This window comes from Vombatus ursinus, unplaced genomic scaffold (genome assembly GCF_900497805.2).
Source record: "Vombatus ursinus unplaced genomic scaffold, bare-nosed wombat genome assembly UNPS02012082.1, whole genome shotgun sequence".
NCBI lineage: Eukaryota > Metazoa > Chordata > Mammalia > Diprotodontia > Vombatidae > Vombatus > Vombatus ursinus.
Genome location: NW_020951860.1, coordinates 1,729,723 through 1,743,361, shown reverse-complemented (window position 1 = coordinate 1,743,361; position 13,639 = coordinate 1,729,723). Strand labels below are relative to the sequence as shown.

The window sequence follows — 13,639 nt, the reverse complement described above, 5'->3', positions numbered from 1 at the left end:
TGCAAGCATTTATAAATAATAATAAAGCCCTCCAGCAACTATCTGTAGAAACTCAAAAGAAAGAGTTTTTTCCTTTTTTGAAAGAGGAAAACGACATCTTTGGGAAGTGTGCTGACAATATGGGGTTTTTCCCCATCTCATTTCATTAAAAGAGTTCCCGTCTAATCATTGCTGTTTGTTTTTTGTTTGTTTCTAAGGTTCATGAAGATATGGAAATTTTTTTATTCTAATTTCTAGACAAATAGCCTTTTCCTTCTCTTGAATAATCATAATAATAATAAGCACGGTCATGTTTCATGGAAAAAAGAAAGGTAATAAAGGTTTAATCAGGGAAGATTTCATGAAAAAGATACCACTTGAACTGGTTCTTGAAAGATAGGTAGAATGTCAAAAGGGTTTGAGGAAGAAAAGAAGCAGCATTGCAGGTCAAGGGAAGTTAGTAAGCTGAGGCAGAGAAGCAGTAAAAATTAAGATGTATCCAGGGAACAAACATATAGTCCAGCATGACTGGATAGTAAGATATGCCTGGTATGTAATGGAAAGTAAGGCCAGAAAGGCAGTAGGGGCCAGATTGTAGAAGGCTGTGAATGCTGACTAAGGAATTTCTGCAGTACTTTATTATATATACCACTAAAGGTTTTAATTCACAATCAAAATATGACTTTAGGGAGATTAATTTGCAGAATGGATTTCAGGGCAAGACCAACTAGAGATAGAAAGTGAAGAAGAAGGCAGGGGTTGGGGGAGGAAGGCAGGAAGCTCTGAATTTAGAATTAGTATAAGAAATGGTGGGCAGCCAGGTGATGCAGTGGATAGAAGGCCAGGCCTGGAGTCAGGAAGATTCAACTTCCTGAGTTCAAACAAAGTCTCAGACACTTACTAGCTGTACGACCCTGGGCAAGTCACTTAACCCTGTTTGTCTCAGTTTCCTCATCTGTAAAATGAGCTGGAGAAGGAAATGGTAAACTACTCCAGTATCTTTGCCAAGAAAACTCCAAATGGGGTCATGAAGAGTTGGACACAACTGAAATGACTGAACAACAAAATAAGAACTGGGTTTGAATCCTAGCTTTGCTACTTTCTAGTGACTTTAGACAAGTCACTTAATTTCTCTAGACCTATTTCCTAATCTGTAAAATGAGGGACCACTGATAACCTCCAAAACCTCTTCCAACTCTAACATTTATGACCCTCTGATCTCTCAAGTCCTTTCCAGTTGCAAATTTATAAATCCCAAGATACTGGGTAGAATGTAATAAAAGCATCCACTAGGGTGGAGAAAATGGGAAAGAAAAGAAACAGGAAATTATATGAGACTAAAGAGAATGTTATTAGGGTGAATTAAAATAAGGTGGATACAAGCAAGATGAGCAGAAGAAACACTCCTAATATATATTTCTCTAGGCACAGTTTAAAGTAATAGTGTAACAGAGCTAGAGCTTATGAGGCACAGTGACTGTCTTTGACTAGACAGTCCATCTTGATTCATCAGAGGACAGATTGCATGTATGATATGAGTTCATACCCAGACATATGGGGAGGGAGGGAGAAAGGGAGATGCAGAGAGAAAGAAACAGAGATAGAAGCAGAGATAGAGGTAGAGAGACAGAGACAAACAGAGACAGGGAGGGAGGGAGGGAAGGAAAGAGAGAGAGAAGAACATGAGAGGGGGAAGGAAGAAGGAGAGAGAGAGAGGGATACCAAGAGAGGAAGAAACAGAGAGAGGAAAGGGTAAGGAAGAAAGAGAGGAAAGAAAGAGACAGAGATACAGAGAGAGAGAGGGAGACAAAGAGGAGAATAAAAAGGGGGAGAGAAGAGAGAAAGAGAGAGAGAAACAAACATAGGCACTACCATCAAGTCCAATATAATGGATAATTGATCATGCATATACATACTTATTCCCTAATAATGTTGCCCTAGATAAAGGAAGATGAAGAGGAGGAGGTGAATGGTATATACTTTGGGGACAAATATTACATATATATGTATGTGTGTGTGCATATATATTTATATATGTATGTGTGTGTACAAACATATACACATATGGCAAAGTGAGCTATTCTTACCAGGGAAGAAAGCCAAATTCCATAAAAGTGATACATCCTAAGAAATGGCTAAAATCCCCACGTATGATAGCTCATTGTTTAGCAGCCTTAGTGGGCCAAGGCAAGGGTCCCTAATCTCTTTGTGAGAAGGAAATGCTCTTAGCATTTCCACTTCACTATGATATCACGAAGAGAGCAGAGCACTGGACTTCTGACTGAACTGCTTGGGGATGGAATGGGGAATAATACTGATTCACTGCATGGTCAAAAATAACACGTTTCATGGAACAAACCTTCACTTTTACATAACAGTTTTCTTTCAAGAAGCTAAGAGCATTTCATGGCCATAGTCTGTTATATAATAATGATAATAGCTACCAATTATATACCACTTTAAGGTTTGTAAAACACTTTAGATATGTTATTTCGTTTGATCCTCACAATAAGCCTGTGAGGTCGGTGCTATTATTACCCCCAGTTTGCAGATGAGAAAACTGAGGCTGAGGGGTCACAGAGCTAAAGTGTCTGAGACAGGATTTAAACTCAGGTCTTCCTGAATTCCAGTCCAACACTCTATCCTTCATACCATTTAAACGTACAAGTCCCATATTTTCTGGATGTATATAGTAAACAAACCTAAACATGCTCCAGAGGTGTCATATAAGCTCCTAAGCTCCAGGAATGAAATTCCCTGGACAAGGTCTTGTTCTAAGTATCTGTAACCATCGTTCTAGCAAAGATGAAGTTTCCATACCTGAGCTGATCCTAGGGTTTAGCTTTTATTTTTTAAATAATATTTTATTTTTTGCTAATTACATGTTAAAACAAATTTTTAACATTTTAAAAAAAGTTTTACGTTCCAAATTCTAGTCCCCCCTCCCCCTCCCCTCTTCCTTACCCCAAGACTATAAACAATCCAATATAGGTTATACATGTGCAATCATGTAAAACATTTACATATTAGTCATTTTGCACAAGAACACTCAAAGAGAAAGAAAAAAAGCAGGTAGGAAAGAAAGCAAGAAAATGAAAAATAGTATGCTTCTGTCTGTATTCAGAGAATATCAATTCTTTTTCTGGAGGCAGATAGCACGTTTCATCAAGACAATCATTGGGATTGTCTTGGACCATTGTATTGCTGAAAATAGCTAGGTAATTCACACTTCTTCATTGTACAATATTGCTATTACTGTGTACAACATTCTCCTGGTTCTGCTCACTTCACTTTGCATCAGTTCACGTAAGTCTTTCCAGGTTTTTCTGAAATCATCTTGCTTGTCATTTCTTATACTGGGACTTACCCTTTAAAAGGAGATAGAGACTGGTAGGAAAAAGATACTCCCACCCACTCCCACAAAAAAAAAAAAATCAGAGATAGCACAGCAGGAGACAGATTCACCAAAAGGAAGGTAACAGAGAATCACCCAACAAGAAGACAGACACAGAGGTAGGATGGACTGGATTCCATCCTGTGCATCCAAAAGAGTACACCAGGAAAGAAGGAGCAAAGATCTGGAATAAAGCCACATGGCTCATCTCTTTGCTGATACTATGAATCATACAGTCCCTGATGAAAGTCAACTCATTAGAGGACAAAAGTTTCTTTACTGTTTCTTGGTGAGGCCCCTTGTATTTCTGTTGTTGTTGGGTTAAATAAAACATGTCCTGCATATGTTGCCTTGTTAGTTTGCATGTTTCATGGGGGCCATTTTTCTTTTGATGCAAACTGAGATAAGAGCTAGATTCTGATATTCTCAAGAGAAACCCTAGGTTGGACATTAGCCATAGTAATTTGTTTGGAAGCTCAAATATTGAATCCCAGATGAGCCCACAGTGAGTTCTTAGTCATTGATTACAGACATTAGGAAACACTGCCAGAGAGGAGTTCCAGACTCTTACCTTTCCGTTTGCCTTTCACAGAATTCAGCCAGCCCAACTCCTTCATCTTACAGATAGAACACTGAAGCCTATAGAGGTTAAGTGACTTGCTCAAGGTCATACAATTAGTGTAGGATTTGAACCCTGGTTCTCTGACTCCAGTGCAGTTGCTTTGTACCATAATGCTTTCTATGTACACGTTGTCCTTGAACTTTGAATCAATTGATTTAAATCCATAGGTCTGAAATCAATATAGTCTCTGGAGCCCTTACCACTCCTTGCCCAAATATCTCCCAAGAGAACCTTCTCAATCAGTGTGTGCAGTTCTTACCTGAAAAGATCACTTAAGAGAGAGACTATTTTATTCCATTCTCCTAGAAAGCAGGGTAAGTCTTTTCAAGAAGAAAGGGGCAGAAAGCCAGAATTTTTAAACAGGAAAAAAGGTGTGAGTGCACTGGCTTCATTCATACCTTTGCCTTTCTTCTTACTAAATCCAGCCTAGCTCAAAAAGCAAAAAAAAGAAAAAAAAGGCTCAAGGCATATGGGGTTCCACACCATCACTATTCAGTGGTAACACAGTACCAGCAATGTTGATCCTTGGACTGTTTCTTGGGGTATAAATAAGGCTGTTCAGGTGCACTGGTTTAAGCTTCAAGTCTTGCCTCTCTTATCATCCAGCAGATCCCCAAACAAAGAGGGCAAGGATCAAGAATGAGCATAATTGTCAGACTCTTATCTGAGAGGATTTACTATCATATTCTACTCCCCTCAGGATGATTTTGATCAAGTCTCACAACTAAGAATGAGTACATGACTATAAAATTACTTGGTGGAGGGGGAGAGGTGGATGGCAGGCACCAGGAGTGAATTTGTTCATTTAAAAAAGAAAAACCCAGTTCCCTTTAGCTACCATCAAGTCCTGCTGTTCCTTCAAGAGAATTCAGTAAATCAACTCTTACCCCTTTTAAGTTGTATAGGAAGAAGCTATAATGCAGTAGTTAGGGCCATCCCATCTCTCTGAAGCTGCAGCAGGGTGAGGGTTATAAACCAGACTGGGAACCAAAACTGGGTCCCTCACAGAGGGAAAGAAGGCAGGCACCAACCAGGAGGTCACCCACAGCTATAGACAGAGCTTCATCACAAACCTCAGGATGCTAACTAACCACAGGGGCCCCCAGGCCAGACCAGAGAGTCAGAGCCCAGCTTCTGGAGCTCAACCACAGACCACGGCCTGGAAGAACCAAATTTGAGAAACAGTAACTCTATGAAAGCGTGGAGGAGGAAAAAGCCCTCTCTAGGGCTGAGGATGGTGGTGGTGGTGTATGTATAGGGGGTGGGGGGACACTCCTCCTTCTTGCCCTTTTATTTGCTTGGTTCCTTTTATCCCATCTCTGTTAAACAGCTGAGAGGTTTCAAAAAACAGAAAGTGTGTGTGTGTGTGTGTGTAATATTTAGAATTGCCAAAAATTTTAGGTGGAAGCCACATTACAGATAATCTAGTACAACCCTGTCATTTTTGTACATGAGGCCAGGAGACAGGGAGTGACTTGCTTAAGGTCACAACCAGTGAGAAGACAGTGTGGTATAATAGGAAGTGCCATGCTACCACAGGCAAGTCACTCATCTTTTCTGAGAGTCTGTTTCTTCTACTGTAAAACTGGGGATAATACTGTTCTCACTGCGTGCCTCACAGGGTGGTTTCTAAGGAATCACTGTATAATTGTAATTTATTATCCTTAGTGATAGGAGAGGTAAGACCTCCTAGGTCTACTGACACAAAGACTTTTCCAAAACAACATCCCCAAAACAACATCCCCAAAACTACTAGAGAAAAATTTAGTGGAAGAAACTGTGGAATGCACCAAACCAGCAGGTTAAATGTCTCCTGAAGTAATAAAAACCTGAGAATAGAAAGATAAGGAAAATACCCCTTCCCTTTAAGGATTGAATGTGTTCTTTCCCAGGAGAGGCAGCCTTCCTATCTGGTTCTGCCCGTATGGCTCTATTTGGTAAAGATAAATGAGGCACCAATGACTTCCATTCTAACTGGCAGACTGAGTTGCTGTGAAGGTCTTTCAATCCTCCCTTCATTACATTTGGCATTATCAGAGAAGAGGGCCAGGGAAATCAGACCCTGCAAAACCCCAAATTTTCAGGCACAACACATCTTTTTGCAAATCACTCAGAAGGAAAAGGAATTAAGGAGGGAGTCACTGGGGAGGAGAAGATTAAGGAGGAAAAATATAATCTTTAGAAAGTTTAGGAGAAGACTCAGGCATCACAGTGAAACCAAATTGCAAACCACAGTGGCCATGAAATCAGGAAGTGATGCAGAAGCAGCTAGCCTAGTGGTTAAGCCATGAGTGAGTGGGTCAAACAGGGATGGAGGAGGTGGGTGTAGAAGGTTTAAATTTAGTCAGGTCAACATAGGCAGGCCAGAGCTGAAAAAGCTTGGTTCAGAGCAGAGGAATTACCAACTTGAGTTGGTGCCTGGGATTTCAGAAGCAGTTCAATAGAGCTACACTGTGAAGAGAAATGTCTGGATTTATATCAAATTATGTCAGTTTTCAGAGACCCTGCCAATACATTGCTTTCTACAGTGGGCAAAGTGATCTACATTAGTGGACTGCACACTCAAACAAGTCAAAAGTGTGACACACGATGATATATGTGGCAGCTAAACTCAATCTTGGGCCTCATTAAGAGAAGCATTGTGTCCAAAATCAGGGAGGTTATAGTACCACATTTTAGGAAGGGCATAGATGGGCTGGAGAGTTTTCAGAGGAGGACAAGCAGGGGGTTGGAGGACATCGAATTCATGCTATATAAGGAATGAGAATCAGTTGAAGGAACCTAAGATATTTTTCTTGGAGAAGGGAAGACTTGGGACTGGGGGAAGATCTTAATGAAGGAATAGAGATATGCTGATTTTCCCCAGGGAAAAGAAGTAGGAAAAAGGGATAAAAATAAAAAATCAGAGCTTGATGTAAGGAAAAACTTCTTCATTGAAATGAAACAGGCTATCTTAGAAGATAATAGATTTCCTTTCACTGAAGGTTTTCCCACAAAAATGAACTGACCACTTATTAAATATAGTAAAGGGGACTCTTGTCAGATGGAGGTTGTACTCGATGACCTCTGAGGTTTGTTGCAATTCTAGGATCATGTGAAGTGTCTGGGGCTGCCAGGTAGAAGAGGAAATGGACTCAGTTTACTTAGCCACAGAAGGGAGAAGCAGGAGCAAAGAGTAGAAGTCACAGGAAGGTAGACTCTGGCTCAGTAGAGAGACAAGGTGTTGTGGTAGAAAGAAAACACTGGATTTTAAGATAGGGAACCTGGGTTTGAATCCTGTCTCCTGCTTGCTGTGTATGTGATCTTAATAAAATCACATTCTTTTGGGGCCTCAATCTCCTAATCTATAAAATGGAAAGGTTGGACTAGATGACCTTAAAGGTCCCTTTCTAGTTCTAAATCTATAATCATATGAAGGAAAAAAAAATCCTAACAATTAAAACTACCCCCAAAAGGCCAAAAGTTGCCTTAAGAGGTAGTGGGCTCCTCATTTCTACAGGTCTTCAAGGGAAAATTAGACAATCATTTGTCAGGATTAATTACAGAAGAGATCCCAGTTAACAGGTTGAACTAGATAAGATCCAAGGTTCCTTCCAATTTTAGGGTTTTATGATCCAACATCTTTTTATTTTCATCATTGTGCCTATCCTCAATTGTTCTGTGGGTTTCCTGTCCCGAAGGCAAAATTCAGTTTGCAGAAATCAAGAGAAACTAAAGATGAGAGTCCCTAAGGAAAAAGAATAAATGTCACATGGAGATGCTACACAAATAGTGGTAATTCTATATTCTGCCCTCTCCCCCCTACAACCTCTCCCCACAGAGGAAATGTTATATAGCTAGATCTGGGGTTTTTTTTCTGGGGGGGGGTTCTTTTTTCAACTCTCAAGGTCCTATGAGGACCTAATGTTTACACCTAGACACCAGAAAGATATTGTAGCTCCAAAACTCTCAACACTCGATTCCTGGATTCAATCCCAGGAGTGATACAATGAATGGTAAAGAAGAAAAATGGCTGGCACTTATCTGGGGCTCTGTAAACTATTTCACAAAGCACTTTACATACATTATCTTATTTGATTCTCCAACAGCCCTGGGACTAGAGTGGATTAAGCACTTTTTTTTTTTTTTTAATACAGATGACTAAACTGAAGCTCAGAAAAGTGAAGTGACTGGTTAAGGGAGCCAGATCCTCAGACTCCCAATTCAGGGCTCTTTCTACTACTCTACAGAACAGGAGCCCAGGTTTTCTGACTCCAAGTCTAATGAATAGTTAAGCCCTTTTTAAAAGCAAAAAACAAAAACAAAAGCAAAAACAAAAAAACATCTCTTAAAAAGAGTTGGGAAAGTTTTGATTCACTCTATTGGTTTTCATTTCGGTGATAATTTTTTTTTGTAATTCCATATAAATGTCCACTGACACATTGTAGATCTAGACTTAGAGGTCCTAGACATTGAGGAATCTAAAAAGCAACAGAAATTGCTGTCATAATAAATGAATGACTGAATGAATAAAAGAGAAAGAGGGGGAGGGAGAGACAGAGAGAGGAAAAGGGAAGAGGGAGAGGGAAAGAGAAAGAGACAAGAAACAGATCAGACTAGTGCTCCTACCCTCTGAACTATGAAAAGAGAAAGTAGAGCTGATGGTCATGGTAGTAGAATCATAAAAATGTGAAAAATAAATGACAGGGTTTTTTTTTCAGCAGTCATTATCAAAAAGAGTATGAATTCTGCAGGTGAAGAGCATTCCTATTTCCTTTTGTAACATATCATTTGAAATAATTTGGCACTGTCCCTTTAACTTTTGCATTTTGGAAATACTAAGGGGGAAAAGGCCCCCAAAGGGGTTGTTCAATAAGTCAATAAGAGATACTTTGAGATAATATTACAACCACCAAATGAACTAAGAGACTGGTTTCAAATTCCTGGGCAAATACTCCCCCCCCCCCACAGAAATGATAGCCTGGGAATATAGGAAATCCATAGGTGGAAATGGGCCAGGTAACTCATCCAAGTCTGGCCCTTGCTCTCAATTGACAGGCAGACCCCCACAGTGTTTCCCCCTGCAAACACCTAATTTCTTTAAGAAGCAAAAAGTAAAGAAAAAAAGAAGACTTTGATTGTGACCCTCAGTAATCTATTGCATATATCATTTCCTTATCACCTACAGCCTCTACCTGCTATGAATTTTACCTTCATACTTTTAGTGTCCAACACTGGTCCTTTCTCTGGTTCTCTGGATTTGACACCCCAATTAAGAGCCCCTGTCTCAGTTTGTTAGCACTACCTCCCAATAATTGTGCAAACAGAAACAGTCTCTCTCAGAGTTGTCTTTTCTTGTGAAGAGGGATCCTCTCTATCCCTCTTGCTAGTATTGACCACAAAAACTGCTCATTGATGGACAGTAGAATGGGTGGAATTTTCAAATTGAGGAATACCATCTTTCCATCTCCAATGGTGTTTGCGCTAGGAATCCTGTATATATGAAAGCATGTGTGCATGAGGAAGAGCGAGTGTTAAGTATGTCTGACAGTCAAGTAGTGAATGCCTTAACCTTCTTAAATTCAATCTCCATGGGCAAATTAAGCTTATGCTCAAATGTGTGTGTGGACAGCTGTGATCATCTCCCTTTGCAAATGTAGGAAAGGGCACTCCGATTGCTGGGAAATGTGTAGGCAGAGCGGGCACAAACACTGTTTAGTGCTAGCCAAAGAAGGTGGGACACAGTGTAGTTTTGCCCATGCATGTGAGAATGTTGGTATTTAGCCAGAAATGTGAAAGTGCACAGCTGTCCCCAGCCTTTTCTGCACCTGCATCCATGGCATGGAGGGACAGATCATCTCTCCACAACTCTGTCAAACAGGCACATTCCTCAGGAGATGGAGCAGTTCGGGGGGGATTGGTAACATGATCCTGAGCCTTTCTCTCTATGTTTCAGGTTGAAATTCTGCCCAGATTGGTAGCAACTGAAAGTAGTTGCAAATGTGGTCTAGGATTCATTGGACAACCTTGGGCAAATCATTTCTCTCCCAGGATACTGTTTCTCTCTCGGTCAAATGGAATTCATAATTACCTGGGAGTTATCTCCCAGGGTGATAGGGAGAATGAGAATATATAAGAAGCTTGGTATTAGCTAACTATAAGGTTCTTGGCATAGTTCCCTGAGGTCCCACAGAGTGAATAGATTAGAAACACAGGTCATTTCCCACTCCCCTTCTGTATGGATGCTGTATATTTTGCAAAGGTGTAAGGAAGTGAGAAGCAAATAGAGAAAACTTGAATTCCACATTCAAGGCTCCTTGGGTTTGAGCAGGAATTCAGTTTCCAAACTAGTGGAACTAGAAAAAAAATCCATATGTATTCTTCTTCCCTATCTTGATGATGCTATGAAGAAGCAAAAAAGGGCAACTGAAGTCTGAAGAAGTGGTTGAAAAAAAATCTGTGCACAGGTTCAATGTGCCTCTGCATTGTCTGTCTGTCTTCCATGCCTGGAATGCTCTCTCCTCTTGGAATTCTGCCTCTTAGAATCTCTCAAGTGCTACCTTGGGTAGGATACGTCTTCTGGTTGTTGCTAATGGCTTCTCTCTGGGGTTACCTTGTATCTACTGTGTATGTATGTAGCTCCTATACTCTCTCTCTCTCTCTCTCTCTCTCTCTCTCTCTCTCTCTCACACACACACACACACACACACACACACACACACCAGGTCCTTGAGGCCTGGGACTGTCTTGTTTTTGTCTTTTACCTCCCATAATGAACCTAGTGCCTGGAATATATATAATAGGTGCCTCAAAATTGCTTGTAGATTGATTGGTGGACTGAAAGGCTTTAAGGCTACCGTTTTCCCCAGTCAGTTTGGAAGTGATGGTAATCGTGAAGCCAACTCTTTCAATTAGTTACACACCCAGGTGCCAGACCCATTCCAAGCAATCCCGCTATTACCTTAGGAGCAATAGCTAGGTCAGCATAGGGCATAACAGAGCCCCAAGTGAAACTCCAGAACAACCCAAGTGGAGGGAGTCCTTAGTAGGCTAGTGGCTGGCTGGGAAACCTTATCCCCTACCTGACTATTCCACGAGTTAGTGTGCTCTCGAACACCAGTATTACAACAAAGCTAAATAAAGCCAGCAGGCAGGGCCAGAGAGGGAGGGAGCTTTTCTCCCCTCCCACACACAGGCAGCCCCGTCCAGTTTTGTTTCTTAGATGAGTCTAAGATAGAGCTGATAGACTTCCCTGTCCTCTTTGCTACCCACTCCCCAAATCTCTCATCCCCCACCCGATAGAGTTTGGGGTTTAAGTGGCCTGCTGACCAGGGCTCACTGATCTATACGACAAAGTCTCATAAAGAACTGGCGAGCTCACAGAGCCGCTAGAGTTCTGCTCACGTTCCCCCTTTTCCATTACCACGTCCTTAGAGAAAGACAGCCCTGTATTCTAAAGCTACAAAGTGAGCAAAAATAATCTGGACTGAAGTTAGAAGGAACCCTCCCTCCCCTCCCAACCTACCCCCGTCTGAATTGGGGTTGGGGTGGAAGGGGGGGGGCGGCGGCGGCGGCGCAGAGAGGGCAGAAATCATTTTTAAAGCCGCAGTTTGGGTAAGTTCAGCAAAGGGAGGAATCCCGTTGCTTTTCCTTCATGCCTCCCCAGAACATGAGGGAGGGTGCTTCTGAAGCCACCCCCACCCTCTCTTTCCCAAAGCTGGAAGCCCAGCCGAGCTCTCTTACCTGCATGTCTTGCTCTGTCCTCTCGAGGCTCGCAAGGTTCCCCTCCCCCCCTCGGAAAGACTCCTTCCTCCAGCCCGGGTGGCAGTAGGGGGTGAAGGGGGTGGGGGATCTCTGTCCCCACCCCCTCTGAAGCAGGCGGCAGAGACAGGCAGGAGAAGATACCCCACTCACTGCCCCAGCTGGGCCAGGAAGGGGGCCACTGAATTGAAGCACAGCACACCCCCCACTCCAACTCCCTTAGCTCACTGCTCCGCCTGGTCCGCCTCCCGCCGCGCTGAACTCCTCATCCGAAACCCGGGAGCTGGGGGAGAAGTCTGGGAAGCAGGCGTGGACGATCGCGCCCGCTCGGAGGAACCCAGCCCCGGGCGTTCTCTTCTGCACCCCGAGATCCCCTTGTAGCCTCCCGTGGCTCTGTTTGCTAGGGCAAGGGGCTGGCGACCCCCGACCTTCGAGTGTGTCTGTACGGGGTGGAGGGAGGTTAGACAAGGAAAGTCCGCGCTCTTTTTAGTCCGGACGGACTCGACCCTGCCCTGGTGGGACCCCTGAAGTCGGCCCACTTGGAGAGGAGGAGGGGGGCGTGCGGGAGGGCGGGCTCCGGGCTCTGAAGCCCGGCGAGGCGAGGGAAAGGGGTACGAAGCCCAACTAGTCCCAGCCGCCGAGGTTCCTGCTGCCGGTGGGGCTCAGTGCCATTCTCCGTGGCTCAGTGCCATTCTCCGTGGCTCCGGGAGATCGAGAAGCTACCCTTCCGTGGCTGCAGGAAGGATGGCAGCAGCGCGCGGCGGGCGCGGAGTGCTGGGGCCCGAGCTGGGCCAGAGGATCCCGGGGGCTCCAGCCGCCTCCGCCCCGCCTCCCACACGCCTCCTCCCCGCCCCCAGCCAGTCCATGCCCAGCCCCCCCCTGCCCCCTTTCCGCCCCCCCCCCCCACTTCCAGACTCCGGGAATACCCTTCCCACAGAGCACCTCCTCAAGACTACAAGACAGGCTCCAAGACCGTGCACTTCCGCACCTGCCTCACAGGGAGCTGCCTCTGGGTCAGATGCACCTCGGCCAGAAGTCCCCCCTTTCTGTCTGACTTCCATGCAGTTCTTGCCTACCCCCAAATTACTCTTCTCAGTTAAATCAATTATTTGTTCAGAGTACCCCAAACCCTTGTTCCAAAACAGCCTGCCTTCAAAGCAGACTTTCTGGACTTCTGCAATGCAGAAAAGTACCAACGAGTGCAAAGACTGGCCCCTGGAGTCCCTTTGAGTTTCCTGGGCACCTATTCTGTGGAATCCTAGCAGGAGCCCCACCTGCAGTTCTTCCTGCACTGAGAAAATAAGAAAGCAAGGACAGAGTAATACGGGTCTCCAAGGTAGGAGGATTTGTTGGAGGCAAAGGCAGAACAAAGTTAAGAGATACCAAGGAACACTAGACCACACTAAAGCTTAAAATAATAGTAATAGTGTTTCAACATTCTTTCACAAAACTTTTCCTTGTTATAAAATTTCTCTTCTTTGTTCTCCCAGTCTTGATGAGTTGAATAGGGCTGGAATTACTTTCCTGACTTTATGGGCAGAGTAACTAAGACAGAAATGTGAGCACCTATCCCACAGAATGAATTAGTCCCTAGAAGGAAAGTGTCTGAGTTCAGATTTGAACTCAGGTCTTCCTGAATCCAGGACTGGCGCATCCCTCTAGCTTTTTATATCACCTTCACTACCCAACATATTCTCCCCTTCCCTTCTTATACAGCCATCCCTTAATAGTGGGGGGGGGGTACAGAAACAGTTCAGGCAAAGTAACCAATACATTGAAAAGTCAGGCGTTATATATGTATGCAGTATTTCATACCTAGAATCCTCAATCTCTGCAAAGAAAAAAAGGAGGTATGTTCTCATATTTCTTTTAGGGGAGCAAGTTTGATCATAATAATTTGAAAT

General features: G+C 43.3%; 1 protein-coding gene across 2 annotated transcripts in view; it reads right to left on the bottom strand.

Moving 5' to 3' along the window:
- The window catches only part of WNT5B (Wnt family member 5B), a 140,253-nt gene extending 127,747 nt beyond the window's left edge, over positions 1-12,506 (bottom strand). For both annotated transcript variants that reach the window (XM_027857350.1, XM_027857351.1), the window contains exon 1: positions 11,718-12,506. Coding sequence is in view for 1 of the 2 variants with exons in the window: in XM_027857351.1 (XP_027713152.1) it covers positions 11,718-11,723 (6 nt within the window). In the remaining variant the exon portion in view is untranslated. The remainder of the gene's footprint in view (positions 1-11,717) is intronic.
- Between the last annotated feature and the right edge of the window lie 1,133 nt (positions 12,507-13,639).